At 39.4% G+C, this 20,129-nt stretch overlaps 1 protein-coding gene across 14 annotated transcripts in view; it reads right to left on the bottom strand.

Moving 5' to 3' along the window:
• The window catches only part of LOC135210724 (1-phosphatidylinositol 4,5-bisphosphate phosphodiesterase classes I and II-like), a 634,901-nt gene extending 615,020 nt beyond the window's left edge, over positions 1-19,881 (bottom strand). For all 14 annotated transcript variants that reach the window (XM_064243527.1, XM_064243524.1, XM_064243531.1 and 11 more), the window contains exon 1: positions 19,657-19,881. In XM_064243527.1, coding sequence (XP_064099597.1) covers positions 19,657-19,755 — 99 coding nt within the window. In that variant the 5' untranslated portion in view covers positions 19,756-19,881. The remainder of the gene's footprint in view (positions 1-19,656) is intronic.
• Positions 19,882-20,129: the final 248 nt, after the last annotated feature.

Below are 20,129 nucleotides of genomic sequence, written 5' to 3'. Positions count from 1 at the left end.
GGTAGCCAGATTGAGGGTTGTTATACCACTGTTTTTACCTCATGCTCCATATGGGCAAAGACCGCCAGACAATTGTTAATTGGTAATAATGTTTGTCCGTCGGACATTGTTCGACCGTGTGAACGCACCTTAACCCTGAGAGAGGAAAAATGACCCAGGATATGGAGAGATAGAGAACGAGTTCACGACCAGATTTAAGACTGTGGACAGACAGCCTTGAATGTCTGACCGAGTACTAAAAGGGTTCTCATAACATCCTAAACCCCCAAAAAGGGGGGGAATCTCACATAAGGGTGAGGAGCAGCGCTTACAACCCGAAAGTTTGAAAAGGAGGACATAAGTGTGGAACAACTTTACAAGTGTCAAACTTTATAGAGAGCAAACCCGACTAACTTACAAGCTTAGAAGGGGCTCACTAAAGCCTAACCTTACCCAGTACACAACGAGAAAACCTTACGTACGAGTCTAACAATGTGAAGGGGGAAAGCCTACTGGAAGGGCACAGAGACTGCTCATTACATCCAGAGCCTCTCAAAGGAAACCCAAACTTAAAAAATAGTTCACGATGATGATGGAATTGATAAGACACGCGCTGCCGACGTTTTAATTCACCAAAACTTTCATTGTCGCTAAACGCGGTCACAAATCGAAGGACATCCCGAACGCTTTATTTTTTTGTATCCTCTATTAATAAGATCTGGATTTTTCCTCTGGCTTCCGTTTTCCTCGCATTTCTAATCATCCCTCCTGCTGCTAAGCAAGTTGAGTGCATCCTACAGGGGATGTCGTAATTTCTTTATTTCATAAACAACGCTGCATTTTCCAATGATACCTCTAATCGTCAGACAATGTTAAATTTACGACAATGATCTCAATCTATATACAAAAAGTAAGTTGTACTTTAAACAATGAACTTAACTGATAAACAATCATAAACAAATGTCGCATTTCAAACCAATCCCTTCAATCTCGTGTATTTTATTATTGTACTTAAAATTTTTATTTATTTATATATTTACTAATTTGTTAAATTATAATGTTTTTTTAAATAATTGATTTCTTTCTGAATATATCCTATTATCTTCTGTCATTTTCTTTTCTTTTTGAAACGAACCGTCAAATATTCTTTGTAAGCATCAATTTCAAGTCAGTGGCCCCTTTGTGGAAGGTTGGGGGGGGGCTTGTTCCATATGAATAGTGTTCATTCATCCGCAATTAACATAATAATAATCAATAATAATAATAATAATAATAATTAAAATATAATAATAATAATAAATAATAATAAAATAAAATTAACTAATTAAAATAATAATAATAATTAAATAATAATAATAATAAATAATAATAATTAATAATAATAATCTTTAACTTTAATAGTTTGTAATTTTGAACACGAATAGGCTTCCCATCTTTAACAATAATAGCTTCTATTTAATGTAATAATAATAATAATATTAATAATAATAATAGTAATAATAACAATAATCTTTAAATTAATAGGTTGTATTTAGCAAAAATGAAACCCCCTGCCTTAACAAACCAATTAGCTTCCATTTAATGTTAATAATAATAATAATAATAATAATTAATAATAATAATAAAATAATAATAAATAATAATCAATTAATAATAATCTATAGTTCTATTGTTTCATACTTTGAACAACAATTGCTCATTTGAAAAGCAAGAGTTAAAAAATTTCCAAGCAACAGCCCACCTCAATCGGAAAAAACAAAAACAAACGTTGCACCTCGAAAATAAAAACAGGCGCCTGTATCTTATTAAAAAAAAAAAAAAAAAAAAAAAAAGTCTACTCCCAGGTTGCTCAACAGTTGACAGAATGAACTGGGGAGATAAGATAAGACAGATAAGGCAAAATCACTCGCGGGCCGACGAAAGAGAGCAAGGGAGAAGGACGGCCCAGGAGACCTTCAAACTGTATATTTTATATACTGCGGGAAAAAAAAAAAATAAAGGGGCACCGAAATGCCATAAAATCGGGCCATAAAACTTCATGGGAAGTTACGACCCACCAAGATTTCCCGGAGTCCATAAAATTCTTTCTCCGTCAAGCGCCCGAGATCGTAGAGCGAAACCCCATTCTCGCCTTCAATTTTAAACAACGCCCGCCCCCCCCCCCCCCCCCCCCACATCAATGGGTGTTCTGTGGTGTTCTGGAGTTCATTAGGCATCGCCATTGCCCATTCTCAATTCTATGTATATATATATATATATATATATATATATATATATATATATATATATATATATATACTATATACTTATATATATATATATATATATATATATATACATATACATATATATATGTATATAATATATATTTATAATGTGTGTGATATGTATATGTTGATAGATTATATATATATATTATATATATATATATATATATACACACACACAAAACAAAACGAAAACGAATATTGCGTAGAACATTATTAATACTTATATATAATATATATATATATATATATATATATATATATATATATGTATGTATATATATATATATATATATATATATATATACATATACGTATGATATATGTATATGTTGTATATATATACATATGAATATGTAAACAAATAAATATATATATATATATCATATATATATATATATATATATATATATATATATATATATATATATATATATATATATATATATATAATATATATATACTATGTATATATATCTATATGAGAGAGAGAGAGAGAGAGAGAGAGAGAGAATAACCTATACTGAATATATGCATCGTGCAAATACGCGCGCAAACACAATAATAACGCATACTGTCAATTAAAACAACTCAAGTCACTATTTATTTTTACACGAAGTATAGTACAACAATTTCAGGCAAATGACTTCGAGAAGAACCAGACGATAAGTGAGAGAAACAAAGAATAATCGACTTATGACGATCACATGAAACAGAATAATAATAACTAATAATATAATAATAATAATATAATAATAATAATAATAATAATAATAATATATTGGAAGGAGACCCTCTTTCACAAGTTTTATTGAAAGATATTGCTGCATCAGCTGCATTCAACTTGTAAATAGTCTTCTCTATTTTTCTAACAATAGCTTTCTCTCTGCTACTACAACTGGCGAGTATTGCGCCGATATTACTCATCAGGAGGAGTCAATTTCGGGGATATTGCTTAAAATTTATTTATTTGTCACAGTACATGAACAAATAAAATATACAAGTCGATCTAGTGGCCAACGTTTCTCTCGGTATCATCCGAGCTGATCACGGCAGTGGATCGGGAGTAGACTGTAGGTGTTGTCAAGATCTACTCAATATATAGCGGCAGGTCAGCAGGGGGTCAACCGCGAGCTGCATTTTCATTGGCTGGTGGCGCAATGCGCTCCAGCTATTGGTTTGAAAGAAGTTTTCTTCAAGACGCTTCTCGTCGTTGAAGGTTGCGCTGTTGCAGCCTAGTAGCTGATCGTCGAGGCTGGGGCAAGACTTCCCTGGCGCTGTGTCCACGACGGCTCGCGTTGTCATTGGCTGATGGGCTGCTTGTCTCATCTGGTATTCTTTGATCGGGAGTGTCGTTTCGTCTGGTATTATTTGTGCTATTATTTATGCACATAAGTCTCCTTAGGTTGGTGGGAGGAAGAGCACTTCCTGCGTCGTATTCAATGAGGGCTTCTCTTGTTGTATGAGGAGTGCCTCGAGCAGTCGCAAACGCCGTTGTCAGGAGCCCTCCCTATTATCTTTATATTCTTGATAATACCGTCGCGGGATATGGCTTCCTGGTGTGCTGTCATGGTATGGTTTTTAATTGCCCCCCTTCTTGTGCGTGGCAAGAAATCCTCTTGGACAGTTTCATAGAAGTCATACCAACGTAAGAGCCGGGACATCCACGGACGGGGGCATGAGAATGTAGTCTACCAATTCTCATGCCCCGTCCGTGGATGTCCCGGCTCTTACGTTGGTATGACTTCTATGAAACTGTCCAAGATTTCTTGCCACGCACAAGAAGGGGCAATTAAAAACCATACCATGCAGCACACCAGGAAGCCATATCCCGCGACGGTATTATCAAGAATATAAAGATAATAGGGAGGGCTCCTGACCAACGGCGTTTGCGACTGCTCGAGGCACTCCTCATACAACAAGAGAAGCCCTCATTGAATACGACGCAGGAAGTGCTCTTCCTCCCCACCAACCTAAGGAGACTTATGTGCATAAATAATAGCACAAATATACCAGACCGAACGACACTCCCGATCAAAGAATACCAGATGAGACAAGCAGCCCATCAGCCAATGACAACGCGAGCCGTCGTGACACAGCGCCCAGGGAAGTCTTGCCCCAGCCTCGACGATCAGCTACTAGGCTGCAACAGCGCAACCTTCAACGACGAGAAGCGTCTTGAAGAAAACTTCTTTCAACCAATAGCTGGAGCGCATTGCGCCACCAGCCATGAAAATGCGCTCGCGGTTGACCCCCTCTGCTGACCTGCCGCTATATATTGAGTAGATCTTGACAACACCTACAGTCTACTCCGATCCACTGCCGTGATCATGCTCGGATGATACCGAGAGAAACTTGGCCACTAGATCGACTTGTATATTTTATTTGTTCATGTACTGTGACAAATAAATAAATTTTAAGCAATATCCCCGAAATTGACTCCTCCTGATGAGTAATATCGGCGCAATACTCGCCAGTTGTAGTAGCAGAGAGAAAGCTATTGTTAGAAAAATAGAGAAGACTATTTACAAGTTGAATGCAGCTGATGCAGCAATATCTTTCAATAATAATAATAATAATAATAATAATAATAATAATAATAATATGGATTAGTTTCTCAGAACTTCATCCTGAGAGAAAAACAAAAAAATGGACTTTATTTAAAAAAATAACTTTTTTGATTAGAAAACTTATAAAGTTGTTAAGTGAAAAATCTTTCCGAAAAAAATTAGTCTTTGTTGGGTCCAATTTGGGGATTCAACAAGTAAATGTTACACAGTCATGGGAGTTTGATATCTATTACATTTTATTGGACAAGTATGAGGGTGTTGACATTAAGTGACCATGGGAGAATCTGGTGTGTCTTACACAAAATTGAAATCCATATAAAAGTTCCTAAGGTTCCGTCTAAACATAAGCACAAGCAGACACTGGTAAAAACATACTCACAATCCAACTAAGCCTACGTGGAGAGAGAGGTAAATATATTTACACAGAATGCTTCCACCAAAGTCAGCAATGTGACCTATTATACTAACAAGAACAAACTACTGATACCTGTTGCAATTTCCATGAAATGAAGGAGCAAGAAAGCTTGACAGATTTATTACAACGACAGCTTTCATATCCCGGAATATATTTCAATGAACCTCTTCTAGGAGATATATCATGAAAAATTCAATCAGCTGATCACAATCGCCAGTTTACGTGAAAAGGACACGAATGACGCCTAACTTTTATTTATTATAATACTTTAAGGCACTTCCCTATGGAAACCTTCAAATTCTCGATATTGACAACGAACAGTTCTTACAAAAGAGTAGCGAAGCGTTCCAGTAGCAAACACTTCCGTTTTAGAATTCAACCAACGGTCTGCTTTGTAACACCAGCATACTAAGCCTTAGCGAGATATCTCCATTAACCTTCCGTCTGCATAACTTTCAACTTGACCAACATCCCCCCCAACCCCCACCCCCAGGGGGTGACAGTAAATCTCTTTAGGTGTTGATAAAATATATCCATCTTGAACAGTTTACCATACACAGAGGCAAAGCTATGAAGGGAAAAATCCATGTGACCTTGAACTTGACCAGATGACCTAGGGTCGAAATGGGTATAGGGCATGATGACGAAATAATATACGAAATATGAACCCTTTGCCTTCTATGGAAGCAAAGCTGTAAGGAAAAAACAAAAGTGACATTAAAATTTATCAAATGACCTAAAGTTGAAATATGTAGAGGGTAAGACTGAAATAATATACGAAATATGAATCCTTTGCTTTCAATGAAGGTAAAGCTGTGAGGGAAAAAACCCATGTGACCTTGAACTTGACCAGATGACCTAAGGTAGAGGGCATGATGATGAAATATGCAAAATGTGTGGAAAGCAAAGCTGTAAGGAAAAAGCACCATATGACATTTAACTTGATCAAATGACCTAAGGTCGAAGTAATATGAGGGTAACCCACTGAAATAATATACGAAATAGGAACCCTTTATCTTGACCTTGAACTTCCGACATATGACCTTGAGTTCAGGTCAATATATGCATTATTTGACTGACAAAGCTTGCACTTCGACCACATGAATAGAATCCAATATGAAAACTGTCTGAATATACAGACAGCGCACCAAATCTGAACACCAGGACCTTAATTGGATTGACTGATTGACTCATAGACTTTTGGCATACATGCCAAGCACTGGGACAACTAAGGCCATTCAGCGCTGAAACAGAAATCGACAGTGAATAGGTCTGAAAGGTGTAATAGAAAAACTTCAAAGCAGTTGCATTATGAATCCATTGTTACAAGAGGTGAACAATAAGATGGAAGAAAGAGAATACGAATGAAGGCACAGTAAAAGGAATGAAAGGGTGTTGCAGCTAGGGGCCGAAGGGACGTTGCAAAGACCGTTAGGTAATCCCTACAGTGCACTATCCCCCCTCCCCCTACGGGATACCTTAATTAGAAATATAAATAATAATAAGCGCGTCACTGATATCATCACCTTGCGCGATTCTCCCCATCAAGGACTCTACACAAAAACAAACAAGGATCTAAAACTCCGAGATTTCAAGGGGGCCCCCCTTCTTGTAAAGCATTACGTAATGTTGGTATAGAGTTGAAGAGATCTGGTTCGACGCGAGACGGCTCAAAAGACACGGATGGCAGCTCTCACGATCTCAAGAGGAAAAACGTGTGATGAAGAAAAACAATTAGTAGGGATAAAAAAAAATGTGATAAAGAAATTTGTATGGGTGATAAAGAAAAAAATTAGTAGGGATAAAAAAATGTTATACAAAAATTTGTATGGGAAAACGTGTGATGAAGAAAAGAAAATTAGAAGGGTAAAAAAATATTGATGGGAAATATGTGATGAAAAATGTGTATGGATAAAAAAAAAACATGCGACAAAGGAAAAAAATTGTATGGATAAAAATATATCAAAAATTACAACGGCGAAAAAATGTGTATACCTTCACGTTCGATGCACAGAGAGAGAGAGAGAGAGAGATAGAGAGAGAGAGAGAGAGAGAGAGGAGAGAGAGGGGGTGGGGGGGGGGGGGGGGGGGGGACTACTGGCGGCAAAGGCGAATTGTCTGAAATAACCGTTAATCTCCCAGAGCTTCCGTTTTCCCAGTTTCATACACAATCTTCCGTTCCTTACGAGGCTGGCCTACGTACCCACTACAGCTAGTTCCCCAAGGGGTCATGACCCAGTCTGCTTCCGAGATGGGGTCACCGATCCCGTCGAATGGATGAAAATGGATGAAATGGGAAAACATAATGTATAAAAATGGCATCGAGACACGGCACGATTACCGTCCCTTGAGGGTAAAGATTCTTTCGATAATGATCTAACGTATGTGGATTTTGCCTTTATCTATATTTATATGATGTAATAAATGTGGAATACGAGTTCCTTGCTCCAGAGAGAGAGAGAGAGAGAGAGAGAGAGGAGAGAGCGAGAGAGAGAGAGAGCGAGAGAGAGAGGTTTAGTATATATACTATGTATATGGTCTCACTAAAGGCAGATACATCAATGTATGAACTCACTTTGTACTACATAAACAAATATACGAGTTATGCAAAGTCAGAGAGAGAGAGAGAGAGAGAGAGAAGATTCACCAAGCTGAAACAGACTTGTTAAACATAGCATAATGGTCTACGCTTAAGGAAGATACGACAAATATAATAAATGATTTCCTCCGAAGTATATAAATACCCGAGTTACGCAAAGTCTCTCTCTCACACACACACACACACACACACAGAGAGAGAGAGAGAGAGAGAGAGAGAGAGAGAGCGAGAGAGCGAGAGAGAGAGAGAGAATGTTCAACACTGAAGGAAAGTAGATAAATATATGAAATTATTTCCTCCTTCATATATAAATAACCGAGTTACGCAAGTCACACACAGAGAGAGAGAGAGAGAGAGAGAGAGAGAGAGAGAGAGAGAGAGAGAGAGAGCCACAACCTGTCACAATAAAAAGTGGAGACTAAAAAAAGCAAATGACAAATGTGAAATGGTGGGGTGCCGTGAAGTGTCATGAGGCCACAGCATAAATAAATAAATAAATCCGTCCATATTTATATAAATAAAAAAAAAAATGAAGAATCATTGTACCTAGCGAGCCAGCTGAACGGAATTTTTACTGAACAAAACAAATCATTTTGCAGTGTTAAACGAAATACCGGTTTTAAATTTCGTTTGTTTAAAAGAAAGACCCTGTTAATAAAAAAAAACCACAGAAAATATATATACCACAACGAAATGAGATAGAAAAAAAATGTAAAATAAAATAAATAAAAAATAAATATATCTTCCTGTGTTGGGATGCGAACTTAAATCACAAGTACTCGAACATAAAAAATAATTGTAGGAGCAGGACACACAAGCATAACTCAGGCTTCAAGTATTAACAAAGCGTGATCCGATCTCCAGCTTACTCAGGGCACATGCTAAGATCTACGGTCAAATAGAGCGTTGTTTCACCAACGAGAATTAAAATAAATGCGATATATTTTATTAGAAATATTTTTCTGCACTGTTTATAACATGCACACTGTACATTTTTTACATTTTCATTCTAATAAATAAACCATAAATTATTTTTTTACATTTTCAGTCTAATAAATAAATCATAAATATCCTATCCTAAAATTCCTGTATCTTTAATTTAACGCCAAACATCTTTTTCAGAACTTTTCAGGATTTTCTATAGACTTATCTAACACCCCTCCCCAAGAAGAACACACAGCAAAGTAGTTTGTAGGTTTGCTGCCCAAGAAAGCGAAAACTAAAACGCTAAGCACCATAAAGATGGGTTTTATTAAGCAAAATGTATCTGAATTCGACGCACGCGTGTATGAATGACCTAAAATAACTTGCATTCTTCTCAGCGAAATGCAGGGGCGGGGCATTGATGATGTTAGCGGTCAATCGTTAAGGAGATCTTGCTTCTACGACTAATTTAAGGCCCCCATACACTGAACGATTGTTTGAACGACTGTCTGAACGATTATCGTCATCGACAGACGCACACACTATTCAGTCAGTATGAACGATCTCCGCACCGATTTCAGTCTGAGCAAAGATTTTGTCTGGGGAAGACATATGGCATCATCTCTAGAAGAGATGAGCGCGATAGCGTTATAACGGCAGACAAACCCATGCAATGAACAACCTGTGTATGACAGACATCATAAGTCCCAAGCCAGCAACCTGGTCGTGACAGATTCCCGCTGAGATCGTTTACATACGAAGCTCCGCCCACTTTCAGACAAGCCCATACACAATGTTTTTTTTTAATTATACAGACAGTCATTCAGACAATCGTTCAGTGTATGGGGCCCTTAAGTTACGCTACCACAGTGGGTCCTGCGCTACCAGTACTCTGAAAGCGTTGCGAATCGCTAGTACCATTCGTCGTCCTGAAATGATCTGCTGCCTATAGCAGATTCACATCAACCGTGCATTTGATGTCTAGGGCAGTCCCTTACGACGCTTCTGATTGGTTATTGATACGCCACTCACAGGGCTGAAAACTCTCAGTCTCTCTCGAGAGTTCACATGGGTAGGATCTATGTTTCACCTCTCCTGATACATCCTGCCCATGTCAACTCTAGAGAGAGAGACTGGGAGTTTCCAGCCCTGCGATTGGCTTATCAACAGCCAATCAGGAGCGTCGTAAGGGACTGACCTAGACATCAAATGCACGGTTGATGTAAATCTACTATAGTGAGTACGGGTTTCCCGTCTCTTGACTTCTCTTTGTCTACTTGTCATTCAGCGTTGCCTCAAGGGCGTTACCGCTTCGCGAAATCATGTCCTTCCGAAGGGTTTCACATTTTGAAGAACGATCACGATAAAAAACAGAGTGGAATATAAAATTGAGGTCAAAGGTCAAGCACTGGGGTCTGTAAGGTCGTTCAGCGAAGAAAGGGAAGCTGGGAGAAAAAAAGGTTTGAAAGGCGAGACAGGAGGGGAGCTTCGTTGTTGCACTATCAATCAATAGTTAGGAGAGGGTGGATAGCAAGACGGAAGAGAATATGAAAGCAGGTACAGTAAAAGGAATGGAAGGGGGTTGCAGCTGGTGGCCTAAAGGACGCTGCAAAGAATTCAGATTAATGCCTATAGTGCACAGCGTGAGGTAAAAAAAAAAAAGGGGGGGAAAAATGCGATACTCCTCTAGTGGCTAAGAGCTCATGGATTGAATTCGCTATCAAACCGGATTGCTTTAGCAAAATACCCTTACAATCCATTGTGCTTCTTTTGCCCTAAATAGTTATGTACTTGAATGATGACCCTACGAATTTGAGAGGCCACCCAACTGAACAGATGATAACTGAAAGCAGCATAGAACCAGATCTGAGATTCAGTTTTCTATAGTCAACAAAAACCCCTGATTTTCAATAAGGAATTTTATCATTATTTTAACCTTATCCAAAGGCCTTTTTCCTCACCCCGAAGTAGTTGCAGTACCAGAGGGTGTTAAGACTTAAGTGAACTGGTTGAGACAGCTTTTGCTACAGCTACCGGCAACCAATGCTTTGTGGGCGTTTCAGAATAGAATGTAGGATCTAGGGCAAAGGCCAAGCGCTGGGAACTACGAGGTCATTCAGCGCTGAAACGGAAATTGAGAGTATAAACGTGTGAAAGGTTTAACAGGAAGAAAAAAAACCTCGCAGTTGCGCTATGCATCAGTTGTTGATAAGAGGTTGGACAGTAAGACGTAAGCGACTATGAACAGAGGTACAGTCAAAGGACTGAAAGGAGTTGCACCTAAGAGAGCTGCAGAGAACGTCAAGTAATCCTACAGCGCACCGCATGAGGTGCACTGACGGCACTATACCCCGCCAAAGGGAGTTCTTGTTTGTGTGGTGTTTTTACGCTGCATAGAACCGGTGCTTATTCAGCAACGGGACCAACGGCTTGACGTGACTTCTGAACCACGTCGAGAGCCAACTTCTATCACCAGAAATACACATCTCTAACCCCTCAGTGGAATGCCCGAGAATCGAACTCGCGGCCCGATCATGCCACTGTGGCGCGCCAACGGGTTCTGGGTAGTTGTGGAGTCCAATCATTATATATATAGCAGCAACCTCTCTCCTCTACGACTAGGCTAATTTGTTATTCTGGCCGACGACGCATAAGCCAATTGACCTTGACCTGTGACCACAAAGTGATGGCTGTATCTTCTCGGCCGGCCTGACTTGTTACGAACATGAGGTTAAAGGAACAAGACCACGCAAGACCACGCACCTAATCAGATGTTGCATGTCGGCGCTAATCTCGGCAGAGGTAATGGACGCAACCGGAGTGTGATAATGCCTTTCGATGATAACAGCTTCTTCTTCTTCTTCTCCTTCTTGCTGCCTCTCGATCTAATCAGCTGTTGGTTATTATCATCTACTTTTTTTCTGAAATCTTGATCTGATGCCCTAAGGAGGAAGATATATATATATATATATATATATATATATATATATATATATATATATATATATATATATATATATATAACTGGCAGTCTTCTTGGACGCAAGGAGACGTCATTCAATAGTAGCATTCCACACGGAAAAATGCAAAGTACAAATGGGACATCATTCTTGGATCAACATACCAATTTGCAGCCCTCTAGCTTCAGTAGTTTTCAAGATCTGAGGGCAGACAGATAAAAGTGCGGACGTACAGACAAATAGCCATCTCAACAGTTGTGATTTACAGAACTAAAAATGAATGAAAGTAAAGCCACTTAAACAAGATGACGGTCAGATACCTCGACAACTTCACAAAGTACCAAGACTGAACAGCGACCAACCACTCCGAGAGAGCCTTGTAAGGACAGCAATTAGCACCTGCGGCCTCTCAGCGAGAAAAACGCTGTGTCATGCTACAAGAGCGGTGTATTCAACAGGTCAAACACGCCATATGCATAAGATATAGCAAAATAAATCAATGGGATTGACCAGCCGTCGTGAAAGTGTTCCATAATATATGAAAGGCTCATGACAAAGTAGTAAACAAAAGCATTCAACCTTTAGGTATGATGGTTAGCAGCCTCCAGTATGGTTTGATTAATTCTCAAGCCAAACAGTGTCTCCAAGCTACATTACAATACAGAATGTATTCCATTATAGTGTCTCCAAGCTACATTACAATACAGCATGTATTCCATTATAGTGTCTCCAAGCTACATTACAATACAGCATGTATTCCATTGTAGTGTCTCCAAGCTACATTACAATACAGCATGTATTCCATTGTAGTGTCTCCAAGCTACATTACAATACAGCATGTACTACATTATAGTGTCTCCAAGCTACATTACAATACAGCATGTATTCCATTACAGTGTCTCCGAGCTACATTACAATACAGCATGTATTCCATTACAGTGTCTCCGAGCTACATTACAATACAGCATGTATTCCATTACAGTGTCTCCGAGCTACATTACAATACAGCATGTATTCCGTTACAGTGTCTCCAAGCTACATTACAATACAGCATGTATTCCATTATAGTGTCTCCAAGCTACATTACAATACAGCATGTATTCCATTATAGTGTCTCCAAGCTACACTACAATACAGCATGTATTCCATTATAGCGTCTCCAAGCTACATTACAATACAGCATGTATTCCGTTACAGTGTCTCCAAGCTACATTACAATACAGCATGTACTCCACTGTAGTGTCTCCAATCTCCATTACAATACAGCTAGTGCTCCATTACACGATTACAGCCTCTCCCAGCTACATTACAATGTCTCCAAGCTGCAATACAGTACAGCTTGTACTCCATTACAATGTCTCCAAGCCACATTACACTAGGTCCATTTGAAACAACGCTCTCCCCCCCCCCCCCCCCCCCCCCCCCCCCGCGATTTCAACCACTCTCTAGCAACTACCAATAATAAAACCCCATGGGAATGTAAGTCTGGTATTACAATGGAAAGTAAAATTCTGGCCAAACGCCAAGCACTGGGACCTAAGAGGTCACTCTGAGCTAAAACAGTGAATATGAACGGAGGTACAGTCAAAGGAATGAAAGGAGTAGCAACTAGGAGCCGAAGGGACGCTGCACGTAACCTTAAGTAAGGCCTACAGTGCATCAAGTGAGGTGCACTGACGGCAATACCCCCTGGTTAATGGTAACTACAATAAAATGAAGTTTCCTACCAGGCAGACGCGCCCTAAATCAATCTTCCAGTGTAATAGGCAACTCAATTTAATAAATCATCCGCTTTCTTGATTGTAAGAAGCACTTGTGCTTGAATGCAAGCAAAAAAAATAAATAGATAAATAAAAACCAAAAATGCCAGAAACTTCCGGCATAAGAGTCAGTATGTTACAACAAGAGGAATTTGAAGGTGGTAACATAAGAAGGAGAAAACAGAAGTAAAATATACCATGGCTGGGTTGATCATCGTGAAAAAAAAAAAAAAAAATCATCATTCGTTACACGTGAACATAAATCAAGCATAAAAATAAATAAATAAATCACATTCAGGTTCATTAACCGGTTAAGTTTTTTTTGGACTACTACGTCAAACGATTTAAAAATGTCACGACAGATAACAGAAGATCGATTACTTTAAGTAGATAGCTACAGAAAAAGTGTAACCAGCTTCTTAATCCTTTCTAGGATCACTTAAAGACATTCATGAGAAATTAAAACAATTTATATATACAATAAAAAAAAACTTGACTGATAGGTTTTCTCCGTATTTCAAGTGACACTTGGAAATTGCACAGATATATAGGTCATATAATTTATGGGACTGACCGGCAGCCAAAGACACGAAAGCAAGAGAAATTTTGATAAACAAAAAAAAAAAAAAAATAATAATAAGAGAATTCCCTTCTCCCCCAAAGATACCCTAAGAAGTTTGCCCTTAGGGTATTTTTTTTTCTGTATCACTACAATCCAAATTAATTCGGCTGACAAGGCCATACCAAAGAACATCAGGAAATGAGGAGGAAAGCTTAATCTCTTTCATTATGGCCGGGTTGAGTAACATTAAAAAAAAAAATGAGGAGTAAAAGTTCATTTGAAATATCAGCTCTGAGAGTCAAGAGCCCTGGATTCCACGGAAGGTGTCGAAGTACACTTGGGCTCCCCAGGGGATCTTCTGACGAAAAAAAAAAAAAAAAAAAAAAAAAAAAAAAAAAAAAAAAAAAAAAACAAAAAAAAAAAAAAAAAAAAAAAAAAAAAAAAAAAAAAAAAAAAGGCGGACTCGTAATGCTATTACGAAGTTCAGCGGAAGCTCCGCTTTTGATCAGTTTCAGAAGCAATTAATTAAAATGGAGCAACGTGGTGCTTCACACAGGCACAGATCGTATGATAGGATTACAGAGGTCAATGGATGTTCGGCTTTAGAACTTAGTTTTGCACAAGCACGCTACTCAAATGAAGCAAAGTGGGGCTTCACAGTTGTGTAGATCACAGAGCCATTACAAAGGTCAACAGATGTCCCACTTCTTCTTTTTTTTTTATGAACTTTGGTTCATCAAAGAAAATAAAGCCAAGTGCTGTTTGCCAGAAATATAGATCATGCTGCTCTGCACAGAGAATGAAAAAAGAATGAAAAAAAGATGCGGAGCTGCCGACCTCATGCGAGTCATACAACAGCTCCAAAGAGACATTGAAAAAAAAAAAAACCTATTGGTGCATAAATATCAAAGACTTATGAAAGGAATCTTATTTTGGAGGATAGTATCTTAGGAGCGAATTAATCCACCTGACGTGAGCGCTCATGTCACGGTGTGACATTGCCAAAAACCTTGTATTCCCGAACACATATGAAGCAGCTAGGGTAACCTGTTAACATTTTAGATTTGAATAATGCAATCCAATTCAGTGGGTACATACAGGGGCTCTTCTTATTGGGTTGGGTAGGGGGGGGTGGGGGGGTGACGCATGGGATGTCGAAATCTTGTAATACGTGTAAGTTAAAGGAAAATTAAAGTATATTTTTTTATCCTATAGCCAGACTGAAGGACAAATTACTTTCATAACCAAGCTTCAGGCCAAAGTTTTATTTTTTCATTTTTTCGATTTTTGAGATATCACTACTTACACAAATTTGTCCATCGTCTTGTTTCTCTTCCAGACAGCAGTCAAAAACATACTTTAGCGGCTTCAGTGACACTTTTCAAAAAAAAAAAAAAAAAAAAAAAAAAAAAAAAAAAAAAAAAAAAAAAAAAAAAAAAACTTAGCGTCCGGTGGCATAAGCAACAGGTCACACTGAAGGTCAAGAGGTCAATGATACTAGAGTGGAATGGGCTGGGTAATTAAGTCTACGGTATGATCCATTCATTCCAGTGCCATACATGTCAAATGTTCCTGACTGAGCCCGTCTAAAATGAAGGCCCCACTACAGTGCCATATATATATATATATATATATATATATATATATATATATATATATATATATATATATATATAGGACTAATACTTAAAATAATAATAAAAAAAAAACTTTGACCATTTAGATACCTTCCCGGCGCATCACTAACTAACTACAGGACAAGACAAATAGTTATACTTAAAACGTAAACGATTATCCTAAAGGTTCAGCCTACTTTAATGTTCCTCGTCGGACGAGTGGGTTACGTGCTCGCCTACCGATTCGGTAGTCGCAAGTTCGATTCCCCGCTCTGCCACCGTGGAATCAGAGGAATTTAATTCTTCTGATTAGAAACTCATTCCTCGATATAATGTGGTTCGGATTCCACAATAAGCTGTAGGTTATGGCCTCTTGTAAAACTTCAATTCGTCCTATTGACTCTTATGATATTCCAATAATCTACTGCCACTTCCATCAGACTCCCAAGGTCTGTCGCCAGGTTCAGCAATACCTACAGCAAATTACATGGCACTGATAACAGCAGTGAATTGGTGGTCACCCATCCAACTAATGCCCACCACTAGTATCTCCTATAAGAACTGAAACTGAAAGAAATTATTCTCCGATAGTACAAAATTCCATAAGTTTTTTAAAAGAATATACTATGTCTTGCATACACAAATTATTATTATTATTTTTTTTTTTTTACTGGAATAAATAATAAATAAAAAACATCAGTGAAAAAACTATCAAACCGAAGAAAGCTAAATAGGTATGGAATATAGAATTTAGGCCAAAAGGCCAAGCGCTGAGATCAATGAGGTCATACAGCATTGAACAGGAAACTGAGAGTAAAAAGGTCTTTATGAAACAGTAGTCCGAAGAGGACGGAATATGAGATTTAAAAAATCAATTCGAACGGAGGTACAGTAAAAGGAACGAAAGGGGTTGCAGCTACGGGCCGAAAAGACGCTGCAAAGAACCTGCAGTGCACCGCGTAAGGCGTACTGTTGACACTACCCCGGTGTAGGTCTAGGCCATATATTCCCCAGCAAAGGACGAGCTTAAGAAAGTCTTCACCTAGACCTAGCTTGATACAAATGAGAAAATATGACGGAATAATGGAGAAAAATTAAGTTAAAGACGAGAGAGAGAGAGAGAGAGAGAGAGAGAGAGAGAGAGAGAGAGAGAGAGAGAGAGCTGGGTAACGCCTCAAAAGCAGTTGGCGGCAGTACCGTAAAGGGTCCGCTGACAGTTTAAAGTCAAGTAAGATATAGTACCTCGAACAGTACAAGACGTCTGGTCTGTATAGTATGTGTGATGGAATATGAAAATTTAGGCCAAAGACTAACCGCTGGGGCCTACGAGGTAATTCAGCGCTGAAAGAAATACTGACAATAAAAGGCTTGAAAAATGTATCAAGAGGATAACCTCGCAGTTGCATTATGGATGTAGTTCGAAAAGAAATAATGTAAATGGAGGTACAGTAAAAGAAGGCCGAAGGGACGCTGCAAAGAACCTTATGTAATGCCTACAATGCACCGCTTGTGGTGCACTGACGGCACTAACCCACCCCAAAGGATCATTATGTGGACAGGACCTGGTGACCTAGGACGGGAGCCAGACACGGACAAAGGCTTCCAATCTCATCCCAAAAGTCTACTAAAATTATATAGGAAGACCACAGCTGCTACTTGTAAACCCATTTATAAATTCATTAGTTTAATATTATTATTATTATAGTTAACGGAACCAACATTTTATGGAACGAGTCACAGAGCCATGAAAAACACTCTCTCGAACAATAGAATGACCATACGCGACAAAAGAAGAAGAAGAAAAAAAAGTAACGGAGAGAAAAAGAATTCGAAAAGAGGGCTACCCACACGTGTCCCATTGTCCCAGGAGCAGCGCAAAGAAATCTAAAACAAAAATATAAAGGATAACCAACAGCTCACATTAAACAAACCACCGTTGCAAAATGCGCCAAGGAAAAACATCGTAAAAGTCAACAGGAGATAATTCTGAGCGAAAGTGAGAGAAGTGAGAGAAGGCATGACTGCGAGAGAGAGCAGGCCTATCAATCCGCCTGCGGCACAGCTAACGTGTCACCTCTTGCGCGGGAATACCAGCAAGTACGCACGCGCGCGCAATCATACGCCTTTTTTTGCTACGCACCGGGATTTGTTCTAGAGGGTGTTCACCTTTCAAGCCTTATGCTGGCGAAGGCAGCCTATAAACACAAACAAACACACATATACGTATACATAATAGGATGGCTCCACAGAAAAAAAGACGACAATAGTTATTGCCTCATTCATACTTCAACTGCTGTAGTAGTATATACCAGGGTTAAATACACTAGGCCAGAATCGTTCGTTAGCCAATATGTACAGAACTCGGAGGGTAAATTAAATACAAACAAGACCTTCATGTGTGTATGTACGTGTGAGAGTGTAAGTGTTGAGTACTGAATCACATTTTAGATACATACATACATATACACACACACACACACACACACATATATATATATATATATATATATATATATATATATAATATATATATGCTATATGTGTGAGCGTGAATGTGCATTATAGATAGAATTATTATTGGCATAACGAAAATCTAACACTCAAAAGGGACAAAGGCGCTCAAGTTATACATTATTACATTGGCGGCAACAGTAAATAGGTAACTGCTTTTGGAGGCCACTTCATAACAAAGCCAGTGTCTGGCCTGGGCTGTATCTCCCCAAAAAAAAGGAATAAGAGGAATAAAGCAATACTGCAAATAAATAACTTACCGTGGCATGTATTACCTATTCTGACAACAATATCAATATAACAAAAAAAAAAAAAAAAAAAAAAAAAAAAAAGACAAACCATCACTGAATACCTTGGCCTTGAACTACTGCATTGTTACTGGAAAGACTTACCCCTTCCTTTCAGCTAATCATTATTCTTACCCGTATCAACCCAATGAAAGACTTAAACCTAAAATTAGCTAAGTATTATAAACAAAGAAACACTATGGGAGTAATAATACTAAACAACCACTCAAATGGTGATCTGCTAAACACTACATTCATCTCCCGTCACGGCCTTGCAACTGCATCTTTTGATTTAAATTGCGTTGTATGCAACCCTTGGCGACCTTTTTTGTTACTCGGCCACCGATCACACTCATGCCACTATCCTAGGCTACTCGTTTCTAATCCCCCTGCTGCCCTATTAGCTGGTCCTTCTTTGTATAAGAGGGTGTGGACTCCCGGAGTCAAAATGCTTTCATTGCGAACAACAACAACAAAAAAACAACACTGAAACATCTCGCGCCACGGTCGGCGTTCTTTTTATTTACATTCTTAACCTCGTATCTTCGAGGGCCGGATACTCACTCCTCGTATTCGTTGCCCCACAAGTACAATCTCGGTTAGACACATCGAGGAGGCAACAGCAGCAGCAGAAGAAGGAGGAGGAGGAGCAGCACAGCCCAACCAATCGTTACATTTCATTTGCAGCCCTCTCCCTCTCTCTCTCCGACGTTGCATGCAACGACCTTCTTCTTCCGAAACGGAGTTCGTTTCGAGGCTCAGAAATGATTCTCGCTTGACAAGTGATCGTCGTAGGTCCAGCAGCAGCAGCAAACAGCACCTGCTTTGCCATCATTCCTCTCATCTCCTCTCCTGCGACAAACGCACACAAACACACACACACACGTACAAACTCGACTCTTCTCCCACTCGCCCACACAAAGGCGGTTTCAGAACCTTTTTTCCCCCCCAACATCCACACACAAGCACAGACTTGACCCTATCTAGAAAGTGACCCGCCCGTTGGGCGGTTGGGCGAAACAACATCATCTCGTGGAAGGAGGAAGAACGGAGAATCCTGGTGGAAAATCATCAGGGGAAGTGAGTGGGCAGTGACAGCAGCAGCAGCAGGAGTGGGTGGAGGAGGAGGGGATGGATCCATGGTGGTTGTAGCAGTGTTAGCAGAGGCAAGGAAGGAGTCTCTCTCTCTCTGCCTCCGTAACTTACCTCATCCCATTTGACGAATTTGTCGCCATCCTGTAGCTGTTGTGGGACGCTGATGTGTTTCAGCTTCAGAACATGCACGCCGGACTTGGCGCTAGCCATGGCTTAAGGCATGGACTGGGCGCACGGGCGATTTTTAAAGAGGGGCGTGATGGGGGTGGCGACCAAGCACCAGAATATTCGACACAAAACCTACTTGAACGACAGCTCAGAGAACACTGTCTGCTAGTGGCCGCTTTGGTGGTGCGGACCGTCGTCTCCCTCCCTAGGACCCCGGTGGTGGGCCGGGGGGGAGGGGGAGGGGGGAAGGGAGGGTCCTCGCTGCTGGCCGGGGATCGGGGCTACGCGCAGCCTCAGACTCCAACAACCAACTGTAGACAAACGCGCGCACGCACTCAACAAAAAGCACTACACGCATTTCATTATGCATACTTTCAGCTCATCACAGCCACACTCCAGCCGTAGAAATTGACCGA

The sequence above is a fragment of the Macrobrachium nipponense genome, chromosome 4 (genome assembly GCF_015104395.2).
Source record: "Macrobrachium nipponense isolate FS-2020 chromosome 4, ASM1510439v2, whole genome shotgun sequence".
Classification (NCBI taxonomy): Eukaryota; Metazoa; Arthropoda; class Malacostraca; order Decapoda; family Palaemonidae; genus Macrobrachium; species Macrobrachium nipponense.
This window is presented reverse-complemented; position numbering and strand designations above follow the sequence as displayed.